Source organism: Ovis canadensis, chromosome 7, assembly GCF_042477335.2.
Source record: "Ovis canadensis isolate MfBH-ARS-UI-01 breed Bighorn chromosome 7, ARS-UI_OviCan_v2, whole genome shotgun sequence".
Taxonomy (NCBI): domain Eukaryota; kingdom Metazoa; phylum Chordata; class Mammalia; order Artiodactyla; family Bovidae; genus Ovis; species Ovis canadensis.
In genome coordinates, this window is record NC_091251.1 from 63049255 (window position 1) to 63076754 (window position 27500).

Below are 27500 nucleotides of genomic sequence, written 5' to 3' on the forward strand. Positions count from 1 at the left end.
CTCTGCTAGAGAACCCAAGATCGGAGATGCACAGCCCAGCTCTAATAACAGGGACAAGAGAATTCCACAGCAGAGAACAGAGAGAATGGGCTTCGCCAGGACAGGGGACACTTGCGGCTGTGTGAGGAGGAAAGACTTCATTCGTGGAGATGCTGGCATCTTCAAGACTCTCAGGGACCATAAGCAGGATGGGGACAGGGAAGGAGGAGAAGATGCGGTAAGGAAATGCACAGCTGCAGGTAAGCCAGGATCAGCCTGGATGTGGCAAATGGTCAGACTGGCTGGAGAAAGGGGTGTACTGAGAGCCAGAGGTTGAGGGCTCCTTTAAGCAGGGAGGAAGGTGAGTAAAGGGAAGGAGAAGGGAGAGGAGTGAGAGGCACATACTAAACCCATCTTAGAGTCCACTAACTCACCTCCGAGCACACACCTTCCCATTTAAAGCTCACCAACAATAATGCACCCAACACTCCCCGGTTGTTCCATCAGCAGGTGGGACATACACACCAGGAGAGCCTCCTTCTCCGCATTGTGCCGCTGCTGCTCCTCCTGCAGCTTCTCTTCGTACTGGCTGTACAGCTTCCGGGTCATCTCTCTCATCACCTCTGCGTTGGCTTGTTGGGAGGATTCCACCTGCAAAGAGACTTACTTCAGAGCTACAGCTTCAGCAGGTTCTGGCGAATCGCACCTTACACTCTGTATGTGTCGAGCATGAACTCACAGAGGAGTGGGCCCAGGGGCCAGGGCTCTGCAGGGGACAGAGGCAGCAGGAACTGATGGGGAAAGAGATAGAAGGAAGAAGGAAAAGGGACGAGCAGGTGCATGGAACGTTATAAGTAGCCCTGTAAATTTATTTACATGATACTAATATTATCAGGAAAAGGTGTTCCATGAGTGACTTTTCACAAGGTAGAAACATACTTCTCTATCAACACTGCACCTCAAATCTAACTGTTTTAAAACTGAATTCTCTCTAAAACGTGCTCCACTGTCTTATTTTTTCTCTATTTGTATTTGGCTGCGTTGGGTCTTAGGGCACACAGGATCTTTGTGGCTTCATGCGGGATCTTTTACTGTGGGACACGGACTCCAGTTGTGGCACACAGACTCAGTAATTGCAGCGGGCAGGCTTAGTTGCCACACAGCATGTGAGATCTTAGTTCCCCGACCAGGGATCAAACCCATGTTCCCTACATTGCAAGGTGGATTCTTAACCACCAGGGAAGACCCTGCACTGTCTTATTAACACCTTTCTTCAGTGTCTTTTCCTGTGTAATGTTATTTTGCTCCTGAAATTTTATCATACTTTATTCTATCAGTTTTAACAACCCTTTTTCTCTAGGTAATATTGTTGCTGTTCAGTCGCTAAGTTGTGTCTGACTCTTGCAACTCCATGGACTGCAGCATGCCAGGCTTCCCTGTCCCTTCACTCTGCTAGATAATATATCCTCATTCTAACTGGCCTCAGAAAGACATGCTTCTTGAAAGTCTTGAGTACTCAAGAATCTAAGCAATTTGAGTTATAAATCATGAGGGTATTCTCCCACAAGGCCTTCTCCTCTAGAACAGCCTAAGGCTGTGCTGAACACAATCTGAAAAGCACAGATTCAAATGAAAACAAATTCACTCTGTTGTGGGATGAAAATAAGACCACTACATTATCAGAATTGGGTCAGAGCAGGATAAACTATAAAATTAAAAAATGAAAAGGTTTGCTATATGAAGAAAGAGGGAATAAGAGAGGAAAGGGCAGATACAGAGGTTCTATTTCTTACACTTGTTTCATAGAGCTGACTTTGAAACAAATAATTTACCTGATATAAAAATTAAATTTTAAATAATTATCTTGTTTAATCATTTAAACAATTAAATTGTTAAACAATTAACAATTTTAAACAATTACCAAGATCATTCACTGTGAAAAGTAGAGTCTTTTCAACAAATAGTGCTGGGACAATTGGATTTGTCACATACAAAAGAATGAAGTTGGGTCCCTAAAACACCATATATAAAAATGAACTCAAAATGGATGAAAAACTTAAAATGTTAAAGCCAAAACTACGAAACTCTTAGAAAGAAAATTTGTGACCTTTGATTAAGCAATGGCTTCTCAGATATGACTCCAAAAGCACAATTGACCAAAAAAAGATACATAAATTTGACTTCATCGATCTTCAATATTAAAAACTGCTGTGCTTCAAAGGATAGCATCGAGAAATTGAAAAGACAACACAGAGAGTGGGGGGAAATTCTTTCCAATTATACATCTAATAATTTGTATCCGGAATATATAAAGAATTTTTACAACTCAACAATAAAATATAAATAACCCAATTTTAAAATGTGCAAGGGATCTGACAGACACTCCAGAAAAAATATACAAATGACCAACAAATGCATGAAACAATGCTCAACATCACTGGTTATCAAGGATGCAGAACTACAATTAACTACCACTTCACACACACGAGGATGGCCATAATCAGTAAGAGAGTAACCAGTGTTGGCAAGAATGGGGAGAAACTAGAATGCTCCTACATGGTATGGTGGTAGGAATGTAAAATGGTGTATGCCTACCTCTACATTACCTTTCATATTTGTTTGACATTTTCCCCCCACGTGCATACACCAAAAAAAAAAGTTAAGTCAGAAGAGCAGGAAAGCCTTGGAAGAGAAGGTGCCACATGGAATTGAAACCATCTTATTAGCTGCACTCACCAATCAGTCCCTAGAGAAGACTTCAGCTCATGTAAGAAATCTGGACTCATCCTTTCCATACGTTTGTGCTTTCCCTACTGTTGCAGTTGGAAATGTTCCCATGTTGTTTGCTGAACCTAATCTGGGGGCTCCTGGGGGCTTGCACAGACCCAGCTTAGGAGATGAGAAAAAGTAAAGTGGGCAGACAGGCATATGTTTGGGGTGGCTGCTGCTTCCTTTCTGCCTAGGCCCTGCCCTCGCCTGTAAAGCTCAGGCCATTAATTTTATGCCTCTGAAAGTGTGTTTGTGTCTCTTCCCTCCAGCTGATTGCTAATTCAAGAGAGCTGAGTTAGCTGGGTAGATAATCTCTATATAAGCAAGGTATACTACAACCTTAAGAGGTGACATGATGTTTATTCCAAGGACTGGACCAAAGTCTCTCCCGATGTCCTCTACATCTCCTTTCTCATCACTAGGCAAGTTTTGCTGCCAAGAAGCCACAACATGGGAAATCCCGAACAGAGATTATCACGAACTGAGAGAGACCCAGTGTGTGCTGTGCTTCATCTCCACTTTGAGAACAAGCTCTGTCCCTCATGGCCTGCTGACATTGCATCCAGGTTACGTGAAATACTGTCACTTCTTAAATTGCTATTTTGAGGTAAAGCATTAGCTTCCAAAACACAATTGTAAGGCTGGGTTAGAGGCTTGGTCTCCCTGATGGCACAGCACTGGAACAGACGGGTGTGGAGCATGGATGGAGAGAGCAGACACTGAATACGTATTTGTGAGATGAATGACCACATAAAGATCCTGCCCTGGGGCAGAAACTCCTAACAGTCACTTCAGAATGTTTCAGCAACAAACCCCTTTTTTTTGAAGTAACTCTTGTGCGGAAATACAATACATGAAAGCATAAATAGAAGAACAGCCCTGTTTGAAGTGAAAGCAGGGAGGAAATGACTATGTAGCTCCGTGGCTCCTTCCCCTCCCCCAGGTGGTTGTGTTTGGCCAAGTGGGTGGTGATGGCAGGGCCCATGGGCAGCCATCATGGAGACCACGCAGTGTGGGACAGCAGCCTGTCCTCCCCATCAGTTGCCCCGTGGGTAGACCTTACAGAGATGACCATGTAGCCCAGGCTATTCCCCTAATTATTAACAGCACTTCCTTTCACTCCCAAACATACTCGGTCGTGCAATAAATCATGTGAGTACACAACCTGTATATTGTTGTGTACTGTATATTGTCTGTATATACTGTATACTGTATACATACTGTATATCAAGGCTGTATATTGTCACCCTGCTTATTTAACTTCTATGCAGAGTACATCATGAGAAACGCTGGGCTGGATGAAGCACAAGCTGGAATCAAGATTGCCAGGAGAAATAACAATAACCTCAGATATGCAGATGACACCACCCTTATGCAGAAAGTGAAGAACTAAAGAGCCTCTTGATGAAAGTGAAAGAGGAGAGTGAAAAGGTTGGCTTAAAGCTCAAACATTCAGAAATCTAAGATCATGGCATCTGGTCCCATCACTTCGTGTCAAATAGATGGGGAAACAGTGGCTGATTTTATTTTACGGGGCTCCAAAATCACTGCAGATGGTGATTGCAGCCATGAAATTAAAAGATGCTTACTCCTTGGAAGGAAAGTTATGACCAACCTAGACAGCCTATTAAAAAGCAGAGACATTACTTTGTCAACAAAGGTCCGTCTAATCAAGGCCATGGTTTTTCCAATAGTCATGTATAGATGTGAGAGTTGGACCATAAAGAAAGCTGAGCACCAAAGAATTGATGCTTTTGAACTGTGGTGTTGGAGAAGACTCTTGAGAGTCCCTTGAACTGCAAGGAGATCCAACCAGTCCATCCTAAAGGAAATCAGTCCTGGGTGTTCATTGGAAGGACTGATGTTGAAGCTGAAACTCCAATACTTTGGCCACCTGATGCAAAGAGCTGACTCATTTGAAAAGACCCTGATGTTGGGAAAGATTGAGGGCAGGAGGAGAAGGGGACGACAGAGGATGAGATGATTAGATGGCATCACTGACTCAATGGACATGAGTTTGGGTAAACTCCAGGAGTTGGTGATGGACAGGGAGGTCTGGCGTGCTGCAGTTCATGGGGTCTCAAAGAGTCAGACATGATTGAGCAACTGAAGTGAACTAAACACAACCCACAAGACACTCTCTTCTAGAACAGTCTAGGCTGTGCTGAACACAATCTGAGAAGCCCAGGTTCAAGTGAAAACACAAATTCATTCAGGAAATAATTTGTTGAATGACTTCTGGGAGCCGTTTGTGGCTCTGCTCCTGGCACTGGGTAGGAACACTCACCAGAGCCAGGAGCAGACCCACGGATGAGTGAGGGCTCCATGCTTCACATACGGAAGGAGCACTGAGACCTCCAGGGCCTTAGAGGCTGAGCTGCAGAATAAGCCAGACCTGAGGGCAGGAGGGATACTGCCCAGAGTCCTTGATCACCCATTCACTTTCTTCCAGGGGGGCCCTCAGCTCTTCATTTTCAAACCAGACAAAAAGGTCTTGGGATCTAAAAAGGAAGCTAAACAGCCAAGCTTCTTTTTTAAATAATTAATTTTGGGATTGTCCTAGGTCTTCGTGGCTGCATGCGGGTTTTCTCTAATTACAGTGAACGGGAGCTACTCTTTGTTTTGGTGCTCAGGCTTCTCGCTGCAGTGGATTCTCTTGTCATGGAGCACGAGCTCTAGAGCGAGGACTCAGTAGTTGCGGTGCACAGGCGTAGTTGCCACGTGGCATGTGGGATCTTGCCAGACCAGGGATCAAACCCATGTCCCATGCATTTGGCAGGCAGATTTTTAACCACTGGACCACTGGGAAAGTCCAAACACTGAAGCTTCTCAAGCCCCAAACTTGCAGGCATCTCAAGGGCCCTCTCAGTACATAAGGGCAGTGCCATGATGAGGTCTCAGCAGCTGAGGCCACTGAGATCGAGGCAGGAGAGCCCAGCGGGGTGTGTATGGGGTGCCCCCAATCTGCACTGACAGCTCTGAACACAGAAACCCTCTCAGTGCCGTCAGGTCAGATCCTGCGGGGTTGGCCACAGAAGGGCGCCAAAACCCAACAGAGAAGAGAATGGAGAAATCAGAATGGGAGAGCTGATGATGGAAGGAGAGAGAGGAGGAGGAGGAAAGAGGTGGAGGGAACGGTGAGCAGGAGATCCATGCTCCTGTATCTACCTTCATTTTCAGCAGCTTGTTTTCAACCTGCGCTGCATCTAACTGCCTCTCCTTCTCCCGCAGCTTGTCCATGGAGGCTGTGTACGTCTGCTGCAGATTTCTGATCTGATCCTTGATGTTGCTGTTCTCCAAAGTAACATCCACGAGGGTTTTCTGATAGGATGAAAATAAAAACCAGATCTAGCGGTGTGAGAAAACTGGCCAGACCACACCGGGACATCCCTTTGTCATTAACCATTGAGGGAGACATCAGCCACAGGAGCTACAAGCCCGGGCCCCTGGTATTAGAGCACCTGAGGGCCCCCTGGTGGCCAGGAGGTCTGCTGCCCTGTACTGAAGCCAGCCAGCTTCCCCATAATTCCCCATCACTGCTGCCAACACCACGTGCCACTGCCTAGGATGGATGGAAATGGATCAAACCCTTTTCCAAGGAAAAATGCTAATGATACATAATTTCACATGTAAAGAAATTGGGTTTGAAAACAGTAAGTACAGAAGAACCCCACTTTGAAAAAAAAATTCATAAGCATCTGTTCAAATGCCCGGGGGAAAAAAAAAAAGACTAGGAGGTTGTAGTTCTTGCTATTGTTTCGTCACTAAGTTGTGTCCAACTCTTGGAACCCCATGGACTGTAGCCCACCAGGCTCCTCTGTCCATGGGATTCTTCAGGCAAGAATACTGGAGTGGGGGGCCATTTCCTTCTCCAGGGGATCTTCTCAGTCCAGGGACTGAACCCATGTCTCCTGCATTGGCAGGCAGATTCTCTACTGCTGAGCCACTGGGGAGAGAGGGGAAGACTAGGAGAGTTACCCAAATTCAAATAACTGCTTTCACTAGGGACAGGAGTATGGATAGTATTAACTTTCTTCTCTGTTAAAATCTTCTACATTTTCCAAATTCCTAAGTCAGAAAACAAAATAGGTATTTTATAAAAAGGAGGTATTCCCCCTTTTTTTAAAAACAGGCTGTTTACTTCAGTACCTTTAGACGAGCTGCCAGAATAGCAACAACATGGCTGAGGCTACTATGAGGCTGCATGCGCTTCACATTCCTCCCTCAGGCAGAGAAGGGTGGTGATGAAGGGAGGACAGGCAACAGAGTCTACAACAATTGCCTGACAAGTGTCAGATGCCTGATGCTCATTAATCCAGACCGCCCATTGAAGCAGGAATGCTTAAATTAACACTGTTGCTATTTCATGCTTAACTCTCATTACAGAGGAATGTCTTCCACAACCCCAGAATTCCCCGCACTAGACACAAGGCAATTTCTACCACCTCCTACCGCCTCCTGAAGTTACCTACAACTCATATAGAAGGGCTGGAAATTCTTCTAATATAAGATGTTGCTGTTGGACTCACTTCCTAACACCTGTGTCCTCTTTGTAGCTGGCCAGTCTCTGAAGCTTCTCCACTCCTGAGCCTCCACCTTGGATAATAAGCCTCATTCCTAAACCTATTTAAGTCAGTAAAACAGGATTTTTAATGGTGGTATATAGGTATGAAAGAAAATACAGAAGCCATTTGGAGGCTGGAATCACAGAACATTGGAGATGCAAGGAGCTTGAAAAACCACCTGGCCAAGCATCCTCTCTCCAAGTCCCACTGGATTTACAGAGACCAGTCCTGTGCTCAGAACCTGTATCAGATGCCAAGAGACCAGGACTGGAGCTACACTTTGTTCAAGCCATTTCTGTTGGTCTCAGTTTGTTTATCCATCAAACAAGGGGGGTGGAGATCATCTCAATTGTTCTTTCCAGCTTTGACATTCTGTAAAGTCGAACTGAAGACCTGGTCTTATTGTCATTAATAATGAAAACGGGGTAGACTAGACAGTGGAGAAGGCAATGGCACCCCACTCCAGTGTTTTTGCCTGGAGAATCCCAGGGTCGGGGGAGCCTGGTGGGCTGCCGTCTCTGGGGTCGCACAGGGTCGGACATGACCGAAGCGACTTAGCAGCAGCAGCAGCCGACAATGGAAGAAATAAGAAGTTAATATCTTCAGACTCATGTGAGTTTCCTGGCCATGAGACAGTTATCTTTCTTTCCTCCACTCCTCCCCTTCCCCTGCCTCCACCCACTTCTTTTTATTTTTCTCAAACAATTTTTAACCTTTTCATTATAAGGCTCCTCTGACTGCCCTGGAATAAGAGACTAGACTGTGATGAGGAATCAGTCAGGGTCCCTGGGTTAGGGTGGACCCTGTTCTAACAAACAGCTGACCTTTGAAGTGAATGCCTGGAGTGTCAGTGATGGGGACAAAAATGTTGCCTGCCTGCCTGCCATTCCAGTAAACAATGAATGCTGCTGGCCATCAAGCCATCAGCCAGGGCAGCCCACCTGACAGTGTGCCCTGAGGGGAATGCAGGATGGGAAAAAAGCAGGATACCAGGCCTAGAGAGTTAAGATGCATACCAAAGAAATAATGTCCATGAGCCCAGACTCTTACATCTTATCATACATAGAAAAGCATTAAAAACGTTTACTTAAGATGTCTCTCTTTTGTGATTAACAGCAACCTTCTGATGTTTGACTACATTTTTTTTTTCAGCCAAAACTCCTGTATATCCTGGTCCTCCCTAACTTCTTTGGAACAGTTCCTCAGAACTCTCTGAGAGACTGAATCCTGGGCTATAGTCCTCAGGGAGGTCCCCAAATAAAACAGAACTGTCAACTTTTAGGTTGTATGTTGTTGTTGTTGTTGTTGTTGTTTTCCAGGCAAATCAGAAGTATGATGGGGAAGAAAAAAACACAGATACCAACCAGATGTGAAGTCAGGTAATATACAGCCTTTCCTGGTTGGCCAGGGTGAGAATATGTCCAAGAGGGAAGGAAAGTGAGCCTGGACAAGCCCCCTTGATGGCAGGAGGAAGGGAAAACAAAGGCTACTGAATAAACCAGACCCAAAGCAGGGCCTGGCCTGAGGCCAGGGGAAAGCTGGCATGCTCTAAGGAGAGCCAGGAAAAGGGTGGGACTCAGAGCCCCACCAGAAATGGGCTTCCAGACAAACCCAAACACAAGGCCTGCCCCCACTGTGGGACTATATCCGAGCTTCGATGCTGGCACTACCGCCCAATCAGCTGTCAGCAAAAAGTACTGGATCCTAGGGGAAGTGGATCATCCCAACATAAAATTTGTTTGCTTATCTAGCAAATTATTTATAGAGAACCAGAAAGGATATGAAATAGCTTGTGTGAACTTTGAAGAGGAAGGTAAAGAGATAAGAGCCAAATAAAGTTGGAAGGGGACAGAATCTATTATTTGCATGTTTGGAAATTAAAGCCCGAGGAGTCTGTTGAATATAATGTTGAATCTAATGCTTGGCTCTAAACATTTTCAAATTTATTTGCATACTACATGGGGGGCTCAGTTGAAAGAGTAACAATAGGCAGCATGTGAGGGATTAACTCCCAACAAATCAAAGTAATAACGAGAAGAATCCCCTTGGTGTGGGTTGACCACACATCTGCACACGTGTAGGATCCTGGTTGTTTTTGGCATCCCTGTCTGGCACTACCAGGTGTTCTCTGGAAGGCACATGACTTTTTCTTTTAATGCAAAATAATTTCCACATTAGGAAAACATGCCTAATAGCCTTTGGGAGTTACTCATCATGAATAAATGAGGATTGCCTTGGGTTAAGGCCATCTTTCCTGTGACTGGTGAGACTTCTCCTAACACTGTGGCATGAGGGAGCAGGTGATATGTTGTTTCAGGCACTGATGCTTAGGACCACTCAGGTGTCTAGTGGGACAAGTGACATCACTAGCGCTGAACTCAGGATCTAAACCCCCATTTTAATAAGGGCTAAAACAAATGCAACTGCAAGGTTGGGAGTCTCGGCTTGGAAGCATTTCCATCAGCTTCCTTCCTTAACCGTCTCCCTGGCTCAGCCTTTACTGTGACCGAGTGTATTCTGAATAATGAGCCGAGAACATTCTGTGACTTACTCTAATACAAAGACACAGGGCCCACCCTTGGCTAAGCTCATATGCACTGGAACAGAGGACAACCCAGCCAATGGGGAGCAGATGAGTACCTGCAAGCTGATGGAGTCTGACGCCAATGCTGCGTTCATGGCATTAAAACTGTCCAGGGCTGACGACTGGGTTTGGATGTGATTCTCCAGGTAGTCCTGCTTTGCCTGTGAAACCTGGACAGATTGAAGAGACAGTTACACACAACCAAACCATACATGCTCACAAAAATCTTCAGCTAGGTCACAACTTTCTCCTGAGGGCAGACACATCAGGGTCAATGATACTTCAAGTACAGCTTTACATTAAAAAGTCAACATCTGCATGACCCAGAGAGCAGAAAGGCAAGACAACTTTGCCTCTGGATGATATTCACTTCTTCCCCAACAGGGCCTCACTTACTTCTCACAACGCTATGCAGCCCCCAGAACATGCCTTTTTATAGGGAGGAAAGGGAAGGAGAGGAATTTGAATGCAAATATACAGCTACCTTTACGACTAGAATCTAGCTGGATACGACTTTGTACAGTCTTGCTTTGGCCTACTCACCATAGAAGGAATATGCTTTGGACTCACCCAGTTCCCAGGAGTCGTTTTGTGGCTGCTGTTGTCGTGTTGTCTTTGTTGGATGTATATTTAACGTGTTTCAGAGAGTTTCATCAGAGCCCAGTCTTAAGCTAGACTTTAAAGAAGGGCTGGGTATATAGAAAGGCCAGGAGGCAATAGAACCAGAGGTAAGGTTCTGGGAGGCTCAAGGGTTGATCCTGTGAGGCCTGTGGGAGCCGCAGGAAGCAGTCAGGCATGAGACAGGGAGAGGTGTACCCTTGGGAGAGGAAAGAAATAGCAGGCCAGGGGCAGGAGGTGTGTTCCAGCTCAGGGCACATTCATACAGCCAATAAGTTAGCATCTTTTTTTTTTTTTTTTAAGATTATTTTTGATGTGGATCATTTTCAAGTCTTTATTGAATTTGTTACAATATTGCTTTGTTTTATGTTTTGACCTTTGGCCTATGAGGCATGTGGGATCTTAGCTCCCCAACCAGGGATCGAACCCCCATCACCTGCATTGGAAGGTGAAGCGTTAACTACTGGACCACCAGTAAAGTTCCACGTTAGCATCTTAACCTGGCTACAGTCTGTGGTGCGACCCAGAGAAGGAGGAGACTGCAGGTAGAGATGGAGCTCCTGTGACAGTCTAGATGAGAAAATGAGGGTGTGCAGGAGGTGGCCATGGAAAGCGAGGGGCAGAGACCTGCTTATGCATGCAAGTCCAGTCCTCTGGCTTTAATCACAGTCAGTGTCAGCGGATGGCAGAGGGAATTTCCATTGGCAGGTGACAGTTTCACAAATCTCTTCCTACACGTCAATGAGAATGACAAGCTGGATATGCCTGTATGCTCCCACCCCATATAATCAAGGCAGTAGGTCTTACTTAAGCAGATAATTTCACAGCCCAGACATAAACGAGACTCTAATACATGACTGCTGCAACTGTGCTCCTTTACTGCAGATGTTAACTTTTATGGGAAGTATGTCATACAGAATAGACTTTTCCTTCAAGGTTATTAACCACAAATATTCTTTTAAATGTTTTTCCCATAAAGCATTAGCTCGGTTAAACCAGAGGAAGCTTATTTTTTCTTTAATTTTGAGTAGGCAATATATTCCTAGAGTTCAAACATTTTAAAAGTAGAAAAGGCACTAAATATTTCTAAATATTAGACACTAAACAAAATATTTTTTCACGCCTGTCCCATCTGCTCAGTTACCACCATGTCCACTCTGCACCTCAAGTAGGAACCACTGTTAATTACTTTCTTGATGATCCTCCCAGTAATTTTTTGTACACACACAAAACAATCTAGATATATTTATTTTCTCCTTAGTTTACATAAATGGTAGTATACTACACATGACATTTTCCTGTGTCTTGCTTTTTCACCACTTACTCTGTACCTTTGAAATTTTTCTGTATCTTTTTGAAGAACTTATTCATTTTTATTTTTTAACAACTCTGTGATTGTAGAGATGTAATATATATTTTTTAAATTTTCTCTTTCTTAATGGACTTGTAAGGTTTCCAATCTTTTTACTATTATAAACAATGTTTAACAACTAAGTTTATGCATACATCATTTCACATATGTGAGAGTTTTTCTATAGAATAAATTCTTAGGAAAAGAATTGCTGAGTCAAAGGATGTAGGCATTTGTAATTTGGGTAGATATTCCAAATTGCTTTCCCTAAAAGTAATACAAACTACATTCCAAGCAGCAATCTGCCTGATCCTCTATAGCACAGCTAATACAGCATCTTGTTCCACTTTTGCAGTTTTGCCAGTCTGCTAGATAAAAATTATATCACAGACCGTTTTAATCTGAGTTTCTCTTATTGAGAATGAGGAATTTAAGATCTCTTTATCTGTCCCTTACTATAAATTATCTGTCACAAATATTTTGCCTATTTTTATGAGGTGTGGCCTTTTTCTTTTTGATTCATGGGCACTTTTTTAAGTATCCAGAATATTAGCTTACTAGTCGCTCAGTCATGTCTGACTTCTTGTGACCCCATGGACTGCAGCTCGCAAGGCTCCTCAGTCCATGAGATTCCTTAGGCAAGAACACTGGAGTGGGCTGCCATTTCATTCTCCAAGCCTACTACCTATAGTACGAAGGCAAATAATTTTTCCCAGGTTGTCATTTGACTTTGGTATTTTTGCCAGCACTAGTCTTCATTTTAATGTAGTCAAAATTATCAGTGTCATTAACTCTTCCTTTAGTGAATTTGGAATTGCATCTCCTCATAAGATAATACCTTCCCCTGTCCAAGAGTGTAAAACAATTCACATATATTTCCTTCTGGCACTAAGTTTAACAAAATCTACCCAGAATTTGTCCAGATATAAGTCTGTCCCAATAGCATATACTGACTGCTCTATTTTCCTCCCTTCATTTAACGTGCCACATTTATCATAGATTGGGTTACATTTCTGGGCTCTTTTTCATTAATGTCTATTTATTTATGTGCCAATACTATTCTGTTTTCATCTCTGAGGCTTTCTCAATTTCTTTCTCAGTATTTCTCAATATTAAGAGGCCTAGTCTCCTTCATTGCCTTTTTATCCCCCCAGAATTTTAACTCTTCATATTTATTTTCTGTACACCATGGAACCACCTAGTTCAGTTGTAAAAGAACAACATAAAATAAAAATCCTTTAATACTTTTACTGGGTAACATTAAATTTATTTATCAACACGAATGGTATTAATGTCTTATGATGTTGAATCTTCCTTTCCAAGTATATGATGTATATGTCTTTCTACTCATTAAAATTTATTTTCAGATATCTGGTAGTTTTTTGTTGCTTTTATTTTCTCTAACTGGTTTTTTGCATATTGCAATCTATTTGTCTATGTCCATTAATATTTTACCTTGCTACTTTATAGAATTCTTCTGTTTACAGCAGTTTTTTCATTGGTTCGCTGGAGTTTTCTGGGTATGTAGTCATACAGTTTGTAAACTGTGGTAGTTTTTCATCTACCCGTCCAGTTTTTATACCACTAAATCTATTTCTCTTGCTAAATTCCATGGCTAGTCTCTCCAGTACAATGTCATTCAATAATAATAGAGCTGGCTTCCTCATCTTGTTCTTGACTTTGGAGGGAATGCTTTGAAAGTGAAAATTATTCTTGCCACAAAAATTTTCCTTCAAATAATAAACTTCATTCTGTGATAATATTCCCTCAGTTTATGATTCCAGGGACTTCCCTGGTGGCCCAGGGAGTAGGAATCTGCCTTCCAGTGCAGGGGAGGTGGGTTCAATCCCTGGTCAGGAAACTAAGATTCCATGTGCCATGGAGCAACTAAGCATACGCCACAACCGGAGAGCCCACGATCTGCACCAAAGACCCAGTGCAATCATGTTCCTGTGATTCCACTCACAAGGAACATGATAAACTCAAGTATCTTCAGGCACTAGCAACTGGGAGGGAGTTCTAAGCCCTAGCATCCCTTCACATGATGCTACTTACTGACAGTTCCTGGGTGAGCTGTCGAATCTTCTGTCTCATTTCATCATAGTCTCCGTACATTCTCTTTCTTACTTTTTCCAAAGTGGCTCTCACCTGCAGCCCACAAAAATACTGGTTAGAGATCAAGCTACAATATTTTCATGTGAGATTTCCAAAACATTTAAGAAACCCTACTAAGAGAAGGGCCTCACAAAAAAATAATCTTAGGAACAGGACAATTTGGGATATTAAGAAAGAGTATCACAAGGGAATTATCCAAATAATAGTGATAATAATAAATACACATTGTGGATTATATATAATTATTAATAAATATTAATTATCAAATAACATGCTCTGAAGAAAAAGTGGTTTATTGAAATTTACCTACCACCCTAAAAATCATATTCAGGCAGGATTTTTCCCCTTTTCCTATCACATATTTTTATAAGTAGGAACTGTTTAACTGGTAAGCTTTGTAAATACATGACTATTGTTGTTGTTGTTCTGTTGCTATGTCATGTCCAACCCTTTTGCAACCCCATAGACTGTAGCCTGCCAGGCTCCTCTGTCCATGGGATTCGCCATGTAAGAATACTAGAGTGGGTGGCCATTCCCTTCTCCAGAGAATCTTCCCAACCCAGGCATCAAATCCATGTCTCCTGCATCAGCAGGTGGATTCTTTACTACTGAGCCACCAGGAAAGCCAGAACACATGACTAGGCAGACCAAAACGAAAAACAGAAAAAGGGCACCTCTAATTTTCCCTATCGCTGTCCTGACTGCCAGAGAGCAAATAAATGTTTGGAAGGTAAGGAAGGAAAGTATGAGCTTAGAGAGCCCATAAATGTGAAAGTCAGTTCCTCAATAATCACCAACACTACAGAAGGCAGTAAATATAAGGAAAGTCATGGTGATTCCCCCAAATGCCTGTTTATACAAACTCTGTTTAAATTTCTCTATAATACCACTTCCAGAGAAGTAATGGGGCCTTAAATACATTCTCAATAAAAACGAAAAAACCTAACAAATAGTCTCTATCTTCACTCTTCTTCTGGTGCTCCTTTGGTTGAATGAAGAACTCAGGGATTCTCCTACAAAAAAGCAGCCTCAAAGGAGCCCTCTCCAGAAGGCTCTGGAACTTCTATCACAGGAAAGGCTCAAAAGCAGCAGTTTGGTTAGAATGAGGGGTTAAGTAGGCCACAGCATGTGGGGACTTAATTTTGAAACTGTATTTATACAACTAGCACATTGCTTTAAACTGTACGTTTATTAGGAATGACTGGATACTGGTGGAGATTTCAGGGCAGGAGAAGGCAAGTCACAACACCTTGCCCTTCCCAAATGAACTGTAATGATAGAGTCTACTTTCTCACCACTGAATACAAACATTTTGGGGGAAATGAGGCCAAAAGCAACAACCTTTTCATTCTGGGCAGACAGAACGGCTTTCATCTGTGACCCTGAGTTGGTTCTCAGCCTACTCACTGTTGGGGAGCGGGTGGAGTTGGATGTGACTCCCATTGGCAAATACTGCCAGAGTCCACCCACAAGTGAGGGAAGGCGCACAAACCCATAAACACATTCAGGAATGAGTAGTCCGGGATGGATCTGAAGCCAGCCACAGAAAGTGGGACCAAAAAATTAATTTTAAATTGTAGATCACAGTGGAGGTTGGCAATTCAGGTCAGAAATTCTCATGTGATTTGGACATCTGACAGCCTGAACCTACGATTTTGTCTTGGACAATCTGCAACTCACCAATCTGCTTAGCAGGTTTACCTCTGAAGTGGTGCCATGTTATTTGGGGCATCTCAGTGAGAAAGGCATAAGCATTTGCATGAGAAAAATAGGGGCAACCAAAAAGGTACGAGCTGTCCCTACACAGAAACATAGGAACGGGCTACTCTGAACGGTTAAAAATGATCTTCAGGGTTTGGATGACTGGGGCTCTGAGGCTGACAGTTGTCCGACAGGCTCTACCCGCTTGCGTATGAGTATGGCTCATCTGGCTCTTCTTCATTTCCTCTGTTAAGAATTTATTATCTTTTTTATTCCTTAAAATTGTACAACTATCCAAATCTTTCAAGACAATTAAGAAAGGTACATTTATTATTTTTTGATATTTGATAAGAGATGCTCTTCTCAAAAACTCAAAACAAAAGCTGACCTCACGTGTTTGTGTCCTACTGGCAAACACAGCCAAATAAAACAGAGCTAGTTTTGACCTTAACGATCCCTCCTCAGCCCTCATGATCTATAAATGAGAAAACTGAAGCTCAGATAGGGCAGAAGTTTGGCTGGGTCAAACAGCTGGACCTTGAACCAAGACCCATGGGGACTCCATTGCCCATGCTGCCCCTGCTTCTCACGAGCACTCTTTAGTCCACAGGCCAGTGTCTGGAACAGCTCATATCCTCTCTACCTAATCACTCTGGTTTGACAACAAAGGCACTGTTCAATCTAGGGAGACACTGAGTAGACCAAGAAAGAATGGAGATGATGGATGGACAGAAGGAAGGAAGGAGGGAAGGAGGGTGGGAAGGAAGGAAAGATAGATAGATGATAGATAAAAAGAAAAGGTTACAAGGAAATACTCCAAAATGTTAACAACTGTTCTGGTTGAATCGTAGAATTGTGGGTGATTTTGTTTTCTTCTTCATACATCTTTATATTTTTCAAAAGTTCTCCAAAGAACGTACACTTTAAAAGAAATGTAATATTAATTACAAAGAAATGGTATTAATTGGCCTGGGTTAGACAATGTCTATTGTGGTTGACTTCTCAGCATCTGTTTCAACCCAACTGATCGGCCTGAACCATCAAACCAATTCCCAAGGCCCATTCCCCTTGCCAGTGATGGATTTGGGAATGGGCATGTGACCTGGGTCCTTGCCAATGAGACACCAGGGCAAGTCTGATGACGGGTCTCTAAAGGGGAACCAAAGATGATTGTCTCCTTTTCCTTCTCTGGACACCATCATATTTTCAGATGCTGTGAGCCTAAGGCTGAAGGAGGAAAGAACCAAGGGAATCTCAGAAGTAGAACTGGTGCTTGGAGAGCCCTGCCTGGAGTGCACCTATCCCTAGACTTATCCCCACATGAGAAAAATTTCCTTTTAGAGTTGGCTTTTCTGCCACCTGTAGCCAAAAGTATCCAAATTCATACAGCTGTCCAAACTCTTATATTAGGAGTGTCCAATAAAATACGCAAAACTACCTAAGAGCCTCCTTATCATACATGGAAGAAAAAAGCTATTTGGTCTACTGAGTATCCTTACTTAATAACATATAGAACTTCATCCTATACCTCACTGCAAAATTACATGTGTGCTCCCCTGGTGGCTCAGACGGTAAAGAATCTCTCTGCAGTGTGGGAGACCTGGGTCCGATCCCTGGTCGGGAAGTTCCCCTGGGGAAGGAAATGGCAACCCACTCTAGTATTCTTGCCTGGGAAATCTCATGAACAGAAGAGACTGGAAGGCTACAATCCATGGGGTTGCAAAGAGTCGGACACAACTGAGCGATAACACTTTTCACATCACCATGAAGATCTGTAGCGGTTTTTCCATCCAAAATGACATTTAGAATTATTTCAAAATGACTTATTACGTTCATATCAGAGCTTCCAGCTCCACCCTCTTACATGCTACAAGAAGACTGTAAAACAGAAAAAAAAAAAAAATCCTTAAACTACTCACGTCTTTGATGTAGTTCATCTCTTCTTTCAGCTGATTGGTGGTCCACCCATACACCACCATTTCTTTCTGCTGGTTTTGATCTGATCTTCGCACCACACCATAGACAACACCCTGGGGGAGTTTCCTGGTCGATTCTCCATTGCTCAGGTCACGATGCTGAAAGAGGGGAGGAAAAGAGAAGAGAATGGTGACTCTTTAGGCTTTGTAGAGGCAGCTGTCATCACGGGCCCACTGAACATGGTTATGCAGGTTGTGCCCAGCACTGAGATGCCTGGCAATGGGGGAGGGGTGGCACTGCCAGTAGAAATCCAACCTGGTCTCTACTCACCAAGTCATAGTTGGCCTGTGCCTATCTTTCCCCTGGAAGACCAGCACCTTGCCCTAATTTCCACCAAAGCTCTGTCCCTTTATCAAGCAGCGTCTCTGCAGGAACCCATCTTCCCAGAGAAGGTGCCTTTTTGACACAGGCGCCTTCTGACAAAGGTGCCTAATGGACTTGTGCCATCCCTGATAGCAAGAGTGAGTGTCTGAAATCTCACATTCTTGGTAAAGCTGTTTTTATGCTGGTTCCTCTGTATGACTTCATCGTCATCACTAACTGTGTGGCCTGAAATGCAGGAGGCTGAGATATGTGGGGGGAAGAACGCCGACAGCCATCTGGCAGCCAGATTGTCCCCTGACGTTACAGCTGACCCTGGAGCCAGTTCTGAGGAAGGAAGGTGGGGTCCCCTGTTGTGACTATTCATGAAATACTTCTGAAAAGTCAGGCAGAGGCAGCATGACATCACTCCAAAAGAATCCTCTGCTCCTTGGCTCTCTCAGTTAAAACTCCCATCATTGCTGAAGTGCAAATACACTTGGGAAGCGGGGAGACGTGGCCAAGAGAAACTAAGATTTATTGAGCACCTTCTATAAGCTAGACATGTCCCTCACACATTTAATCTTCACAGCCACGCCACAACACAATGACTGTCCTTTCCACTTAATAGCGAGAGAGCTTAAGTTCAGAGAGGTCAAGTCTCGTCTCTTGTTCATGGCCACATACCTAGGTTCAAGCCCAGTTCTGTCTGATACTAAGGACACCTCCCCATAGGCTTTGTTGGATGTAGAGGGACAGAGCAGGCCATCACAACATAGGAGAGAGGGGACAGGAACAACCTAAGACGAGGGACTGAGATGACAGAAAAACCAGCCTATGTCTAATCTTCCTTGGGGCTGACAATGACACAGGACAGAAGGCTGAGTTTCATAATGGTAACTTTGCTCTTGAACTAATTTTTAAACCACCTGTGCATAAATGCTTTCTATGTACTTGCAAAACATCACTGACATATAAAATTATAATGTGCATGTTAAAATCATTCATTTGTGGCAGAATAGTAAGTCCTTTATGGCCCATTCAATCAAAGCTTGTAAAAGTTACCAAATTATTAATCATTAATGACCTCTAAGCTGGGGCTTCCCTGGTGGTTCAGACATTAAAGCGTCTGCCTGCAATGTGGGAGACATGGGTTCGATCCCTGGGTCAGGAAGATTCCCTGGAGAAGGAAATGGCAACCCACTCCAGTACTCTTGCCTGGAAAACTCCATGGATGGAGGAGCCTGGTAGGCTACAATCCATGGGGTCGCAAAGAGTTGGACACGATTGAGCAACTTCACTGGTACTGGTAATGACCTCTAAGGAGGGGATGGTAGGGAGGAGCAGGGATACTGAAGGTCAGAATGAAATTTGATTTTTTTTCTTTATAACTTAATGTATCATTTGCTTACAATGTGACCTTTTGAAAAATAATTAATAAGAAGGGCTTTCCTGGTGGTTCAGTGATTAAGAATCCGTCTGCCAATGCAAGCGACACAGGTTTGATCCCTGGTCCCAGAAGATCCTAAAGGCCATGGAGTAACTAAGCCTCACAACTGCCGAGCCCGTGTGCTGCAACTCCCGAAGCCCGCACGGCTAGAACCTGTGTTCCACAACAAGAGAAGCCATCTCAGTGAGAAGCCCACACATCGCAATGAAGAGGAGCCCCCGCTCGCTGCAACTAGAAAAAGCCCACATGCAACAATGAAGACTCAGCACAGCCAAAAAATTTTACATAAATCTTAAAAAATAACAAAACATCCATTGCTTCCCACTCTTCTGTACAAACTTGTTAAGAGATAAAATATGAGGGGTGGGACACTTGCATTGCTTATGGAAAATGCTTTCACTAGAACTCCTCATACCTGGGCCCCACAGGCACTGAGGCAACTCTTAATGTTGATACCTAAGTTTAGGTGAGTGGGGGGTTAAATGGCACTCAGTGGAGTGAGAAGCTCGGATTAGATATCCCAGCTTTACTACACACATAATCAGGAAGAGGAAAAGCTCTAATGAAACTCCCACATACCAGGAAACAAAAGCAAGCTCTTTCAGTCACCAGCTCCACCCAGTTCCTGAAAAACAAGCTGATGCTGGCCTCAGGCTTTGGGAAAACTTGTTTCTGAAAAGCAAAGGTTTTCACAGGTGGACTGTCCTACAGGAAAACGCTCAGGTGACCAGATCAAGAGGACTTGTCTCCCTGCCCATGAGAGGAGATGGGGACCACCACAGATGGAGGTATATGCAGACAAGCCAGGGACAACATGGTCTGTGGAACACATCCCAAGAGGTCATGGATCTGAAAGTTACACACGTGGAAAGATATCAAAGATCTGTTAAGTAAAAAATAGTACATTTCATATTATTTCTATTTTTTGCTTTGCAAGTGAGTGTTTGAGTAAGTAAAACATCTAGAAAGTTGGACTCCACATCTTCAATAATACTTTTTCAAAAAATGACAACTAAAAAATTATTACAAAGTCAGGATCTAAATGAGAGACCCACAGGGAAGGGCCCAACACAGGAGCAGACCCATATGCATGGGCCACCCCACAAGGAGAGGACTCCTGAGGAGCTGCTGGGCTGTGATGGGGAGGGGGAAGGGGTGTTTACAAAGAAAGAAAATATTTTTTGGCTAGCCATTTTACTATACAACCTTTTCTTTAATCCCCATATTAACCCTACTGTGTATATATTACTATTTCTTCCAAGGTGGGAGTATTCAAGTGCCTGTTTGTGTTTCCAAATCTAGGCTCTTTCTTTAACCACAACCTTCAGGATAGCTTGCGTGTTAATCACTCAGTCATGTCCGACTCTTTGTGACGTCATGGTCTGTAGCCCATTGGGCTCCTCTGCCAATGGGATTCTCCAGACAAGAATACTGGATTGGGTAGCCATTTCCTCCTCCAGGGATCTTCCCGATCCAGGGATCAAAGCTGGCTCTCCTGCATTGCAGGCAGATTCCTACCATCTGAGCCACCAAAACCCTCAGGATAGCTTAGAGGAGAGGAAGCGGAGCTCATAGCTTTGTGTGGCCCCAGACCTCAGGGTTATGATAGCCAAGAGGGAGGCTCTCAGATTCAGGGCCTCTGGGAGGAGGTGAGCCCAGGATAGGAGACTCTTCTCCAGCCTCCCAGGATCCATGTCCCTCCAGTCCCCCACTTCATTCCAGCCTCCGGGCCTCTTTTCTCTTCCTTTATCAGCCAACCTCCTTTGTGCCTCAGGCATTTACACAGGCTATTCCCTCTCACTGCAGAGCCACTGCTGGGCTGAAATGTTCTTCTCTCAAGGTCATCTTCACCAACTCTTCAGACAGTCAGGTCTCTACAACACTTACCACAACCATGATGGAGTGACTGTTAGCATCACGATATATGTAAGGCCTGTTTCCCTACCAAATCAAAGTTCTAAGAAGTCTAGGGTCTTATCTGTCTTCTTTTTCACCATAATCCCCAGCAACTAACAGTGACGGACACTTAATGAGTTCTCAATAAATACTTGCTGAATGAATAAGAAGCTTTAAAAGTTGGAAGAGGTTCTGGGGAATTACTCAGAATATGTAAAGTTGGTCCCCTGAAGAGAACACCCTTTGTCCTCTAAGATGAAGCCACAGGGTGGGGGTAGGGGGTGATATTTGCCCCAAGCATAACATCTATATCCAGAAAAAGTTGCATAGTAGCTGAGACTTCCATTACTTTGACAAAACGTGAGCATGCTTTTGGTCAAAAACTGGAAAACCCAGATAAAAAAAAGAGTTGACATGTTTGGCACTGTGTTTGCAGCTAAATTTTTCTACTCCCGTGTCCTTTAAAATAATCTCCCCATAAGATAAATATTAATTTTTAGGCATGATAACAGCATTGTGATTATATTAAGAGATTATCTTTTAGAGAAATATACTAAAACTATTTACGACATCTGGGACACAGAGTGGAGGAAGTGGATGGGGGTGGAGATAGGGCGAGACAGACCATGGTTTGAGGGTTGTCAGCTGGGTGAAGGTTCCAATATTCAGTACACAATTCAGTCTCCATAATTAAAAGCTTTTTCAACTTCTTTATAATGCTGCTCAGTATTAAAAAAGTCAAATTTAAAAAAAAATGTACACTGGGCCTACTAAAAGCTTCCTAGACATAAAACAACAGCAGATGAAATTGCCTTGAAAACAAAAGCCCTAATAAAGGCACAGAACAAAAAAAGTTTTTGCCAAAGAAGGGAAAAGGACATAATCAGCTGAAAGAGCATCCCAAGTCCCTCTGTGCAAAGGAGCAGAATTCATGACAGGCATTATCAGTAAACTAACAGAGACTCTCTCAATGAAACTATTCCCTGGAATGTTTGCGTGACTTACAACTTACAGGCTTATGCTATGGCTGTTTTCCCTAAAGACACTTGGCAGCAAGCGCCTTAGAAAAGAAAAACGATAGAAAAGTAACTCAGCCTAAACTCCTGCTATAGAGGTTTTATTGCTATTGGAAAGCAGGGGTATAAATTCAGTGATAGATGACCATATTTTCTAAACCTTAACTCAGAATATAAGATCTTGCAATGAGATCACCTCTACAGAGGTTATCTACAGGGACAGTGGCTCTATCTGTTGTAGTCACTGCTAGATCCTCAGTGCTCACCATAAATAGATGCTCAATAAGTACAGTTTGAAGGCAAAAAGAAAGAGAAAATAGTTGGAATTGTGCCTGTGTCAGAATATTTGGAGTATGTGGCCATCCAAGACACTGATTCTACAAAAGAAAAGCATCCCATGGTCAAGAAGGGGTCTCAGACATAAAGAACGGACTTGCGGACTTGGGGAGAGGGGAGGAGAGTGAAATGTATGGAAAGAGTAACGTAGAAAATTACATGATCATATGTAAAATAGACAGCCAACGGGAATTTGCTATATGGCTAAGGAAATTCAAACGGGCTCTGTTATCAACCTAGAGGAGTGGGATGGGGAGGGAGATGGCAGGGAAATTCAAAAGGGAGGGGATATATGTATACCTATGGCTGATTCATGTTGAGGTTCGACAGAAAACAACAAAATTCTGTAAAGCAATTATCCTTCAATTAAAATTAATTAATTAAAAAATAGAAGGGGTCTCAGAGAATAAATAATATCAGAAACACAGCCTACCACAAATCCAAACTAATGCTGGTAGACTGCCACACCAGCCCCTGGCCCCAGAGGCCAGGATAGGCAGCTGGTCACACGTCTGGCTACCAGTATGGCTTCAAAGGCCTGAAACATGAATTGAGTGACTTGAAAACTAGAAAGTGAAAGTGAAGTCGCTCAGTCGTGTCTGACTCTTTGCGACCCCATGAACTGTAACCTACCAAGCTCCTCTGTCCATGGGATTTTCCAGGCAATAGAACTGGAGTGGATTGCCATTTCCTTCTCCAGGGGATCTTCCCAACCCAGGGACTGAACCCGGGTCTCCCGCATTGTAGACAGATGCTTTACCGTCTGAGCCACCAGGGAAGTCCTTTTCAAAACTTTTGGTTTTGGACTTCTCCCAGCCAGGGGGCTTCCCTGGTGGCTCAAACGGTCAAGAATCTGCCTGCAATGCAGGAGACCTGGCTTTACTCCCTGAGTTTGGGGAAACCCCTTGGAGAAGGGAATGGTAACCCACTCCAATATTCTTGCCTGGAGAATCCCAGGGACAGAGGAGCCTGGCGAGCTATAGTCCATGGGGTTGCAGAGTTAGACACAACTGCGCCACTAACACTTTTCCCAGCCAGAAGGCAGGAGGTGACCTGGGGACTCTTTCAATGCTGAGTGTCTGGGCGCTGGATCCATCCTGCAGGCAGAAGCGATCACTTTCAGGAATGTGGTCTGACCTGTGTGTCCATCATAGCAAATTATGGTTCCTGGTCATTATTCATGCTTGACATTGTTTTGTCCAATTATGACAAAAATGGACACTATAACTGAGCCTCTGGGGCTCTTCCACAGTCTGAGAGAGCACTAGGACTATTCCCTCTGGAATACAGAGGGGATGGGCAGGCTTGTCCCCTCAGATAAATGGAGACCTTTGAGTAACTAAGATATTTGTTGTTTTTAACTGTCTCACAAGAATGAATAGAGACCACTTCCTACGTAAACTTATGGTTGGAAAAAGACAGATCACTTTGAATGCTTAAAGATGAGAAGGAAAAGAAAATTTCTAGTCAAGCAGAAATCACACAAGAGGAACTTTCCCGGGGGTCCAAGTGGCTAAGGTTTCCAATGCAGGGGCCAGGTTTGATTCCTGGGTTAGGAAGATCCCCTGGAGAAGTGCATGGCAACCCACTCCAGTATTCTTGCCTGGAGAATCCCATAGACAGAGGACCTTGGTGTGCTACAGTCCACAGGGTCGCACAGAGTCGGACACAACTGAAGCAACTTAGCACGCATGCACACGGAGAACTAGAGCCCTCATGCCACAAGGAAGGGTTCACGTGCCGCAACTAAGACCTGGCGCAGCCAAAAAAAAAATCTCACAAGAAAATGTAGTCCTATAGTATCCTTATAAGAGTAACTTCTTAAAGATAATACTCCATTCTACACAGACAATAGCTGCTTAGGCCTAAAAACTCCAGGAAAAAGAGAAGAGTATCTGAGGGGAGGTGGGGGGTCAGTTCTCTTCTGGAACCCAGTGGTACAGTACACACCTTAGGTAAGTTACCTTGACTGATACCAGACCTTCCTGATAGGAGGAAGCATGCAAGCTGACGTCACCATGACGACTTGCCAGGGCACAGACCTGAGTAAGAACTGCAAAGCGTTACTAGCTGTGTGGCCCTGTGCACAGGACTTACTTCAAGGTCCTGAATGTAAAATGGGGATAATACCATCGATTTCAGAAGCTTGTTTCAAGGAAGACACGGAACAACATAATGAGTCATCTGGTGCACTGCCGGGCATGCTAACAGATACTGACAGATTCTATAGTTTGTGGCGGTGGCTTTAGATTTCTGAGTATCTGATTTCCTACTAGATTCTCCATGTCTGTCTGGATGCTTCTGCCTGTCTGTCCACCTCTCTCCTCTGGCGTCTTTTTGCTGTTCCATCTCAGTCATCAGATTCACTCTGACAGTGACATGCTCACGCTTGAACTGGCCTTGGTTTCTCCGCATGAGGAAAGAAACACAAAGTCTGGGGAAGTTAGGAAAATGGAAGAAGTGTGGCAGCAGTTTTGTACACGGTCTCCCGTCTCTCCTCAGTGTCTGATGAGGTGGGGGCGGGCACACTGCTGGGGCAGCCATTGAGCCCCGACCTTCTATCAAACCAGTCACTGCACCTCACTGTCTACAGATGGCACTGTCATTCATATTTATTTGAATAGAGAGTCCCAGAACTAAAGAAATTTAGAAAAATGCTGCTCCAGGCTAACATTTCCACTTGCCAGAAGAGGAAATTGAGGCCCCTGGAGATGACTTGAGTGGCCCGCCCATGACCTTGAGTGGTCAGGCAGCCAGGACCAGAACCCAGGACTCTCTGCCCTTCCAGGGGCTGCTATCTCTGAGAGGCACAGAGAGTCCTACACAGTATCACCAGGGAGGCCCCAGCCGCATCTGAATCACGGCAGTGCACTCCCTCACCTGGCAACAGCCCCGGATATTGTGTAAACAGTCACACCAAGGACAAGAACTCAGCAGGCCTATTCATCTGGGGCTTTTAAGGCTTTAAAGACTTAGAAGACTATAAAACCAAACGGCGAAGGTTTCCTTTTAACCATTTTACTGGACTATGAAAGCCCCCCGACTTTTCCTACATACACGTATATCTACTCTCTCTCAGTCAGGGTTCTCCAAGGTTTACATAAAAACTGCTTCTTTAGAAACATACGTCACTCCAAGGATATCTATGACAGTGGGATGTTAGCTGTTCAAAATATTATCTACTTCAAGCTACTTAGTCAATTGGGAAAAACTTCACCACTGCACAGACTCAGAATCGGCAGAGCTCAGACAGTATTCTCTAAAATTCAACTATATAGTGAGACCCTGATACAACGTGATAAAGGGGGTGTTGATTTGGTTTCTTATTTGTGTGTGTGTATGTCTATGTCTCTATAAAAGTATAATCCATACAGATTTGGATAGGAATATAAATGTATACACATTCACAAAGTTCTTTGAAAATGACAGGGGTTTAATTTCAAAATTATTTACTACCAACTTTAATGTTCAACAATTTAATAAACATGTCAATTCCTCAACATGAAATGTGTATCTACAACCCAATCAGCATTTCCTCTTCCCTATAATTAATGACTTTTAATATGTAACTAAAAGTTCATCGCTCATTCACTGGAGTTGTTAATATAATTTAAGGTGATACTAGTTCACAAAGAAACTTATCAGGGGTTGAACTGTGTTCTGCAAATTGAGAGCATGCTGGAGTCTTTCTCCCCAGAACCTCAGAACTGGACCCTATTTGGGGACAGGGACAAGTTAATAAGAGGTCATTAGAGTAATAGCTAATCCAATATGACTAGTGTCCTTGTAAAAAGAGGACAGTTTGGATCCAGAGACATATACACACAGGAGAACACCAGGTAAAGCTGGAGTGATGCTGCCAGAGCCAAGGATTGCCAAGAGCCTCCGGAAGCTGAAAAAGCCAAGGATGGCTGCCTCCCTGGAGCTCTCAGAGACAGCAGGGCCCTGCTGACACCTTGATCCTGGACTTCTGGTCTCCAAAACTGTGACACTAGTTTCCGTTGGTTAAGCCCCCTTGGTTTGCGGTACATTTTATGGCAGGCCAAGGAAACTAATATAAAACTGAATCACCACAATCCAGTCACTCACTAAGCACCAACTACATGCAAGGCAGAGATCTAGGGTCTGGGAGACAAAATTAAAAGACTGCACGTTTTATGTGTGTGTATATATGTACACAGGGCTTCTCTGGTGGCTCAGATGGGAAAGGATCTGCCTGCAATGCAGGAGACCTGGGTTCGCTCCTGGGTTGGGAAGATCCCCTGGAGAAAGGAATGGCTACCCACTCCAGTATTCTCGCCTGGGAAATCCCATGTATAGAGGAGCCTGGAGGGCTATAGTCCATGGGAATCACAAAGAGTTGGACACGACTGAGCAACTAACACACACACACACACACACACACACACACACACACGTACATGTTGTATCAGACTTGGCAAGAATATGTATGTGTACATATGTGAAGTACTTAGCAGCAGATGGCTAGGTGCTAAGGGAGAGGGCTGCCTGGGTGTCCTGATGCTCAAGAGAGGGAATAATCACCCAAGCACAGGCAGGCAGGAGGGTCTCAGGGAAGCAGGCCTTCGGTGGGGCCTTTGAGGATGAGAAGACTTGGATAAACTGAGAGACGGCTGGGGAGAGGCTCCAGGCACAGGCTATAGACTTAGCAAGGATTCTAGAGGAAGCAGACGTCATGGGGTTGCGAGATGATAAGTAAACCTGTCTGGTGAGGGCAGAGCAACCAGGAAAAAAGGAAGAGTTAGTACTAAGTGGATTTTAGATGGGCCAAGTGGTCATGCAAGAGGAAGTGGCTACAGGGTCTGAGTCCTGCAGTCCAACC

General features: G+C 43.9%; 1 protein-coding gene across 1 annotated transcript in view; it reads right to left on the bottom strand.

The window, feature by feature from the left end:
* MYZAP (myocardial zonula adherens protein) overlaps positions 1–27500 on the bottom strand; it is a 115291-nt gene that overhangs the window by 68493 nt on the left and 19298 nt on the right. Inside the window, exons 3-7 of the mRNA XM_069596394.1 lie at positions 17602–17757; positions 13922–14014; positions 9954–10067; positions 5917–6069; positions 505–630 (exon numbers count right to left, since the gene is read on the bottom strand). Coding sequence (XP_069452495.1) covers positions 505–630; positions 5917–6069; positions 9954–10067; positions 13922–14014; positions 17602–17757 — 642 coding nt within the window. The remainder of the gene's footprint in view (positions 1–504; positions 631–5916; positions 6070–9953; positions 10068–13921; positions 14015–17601; positions 17758–27500) is intronic.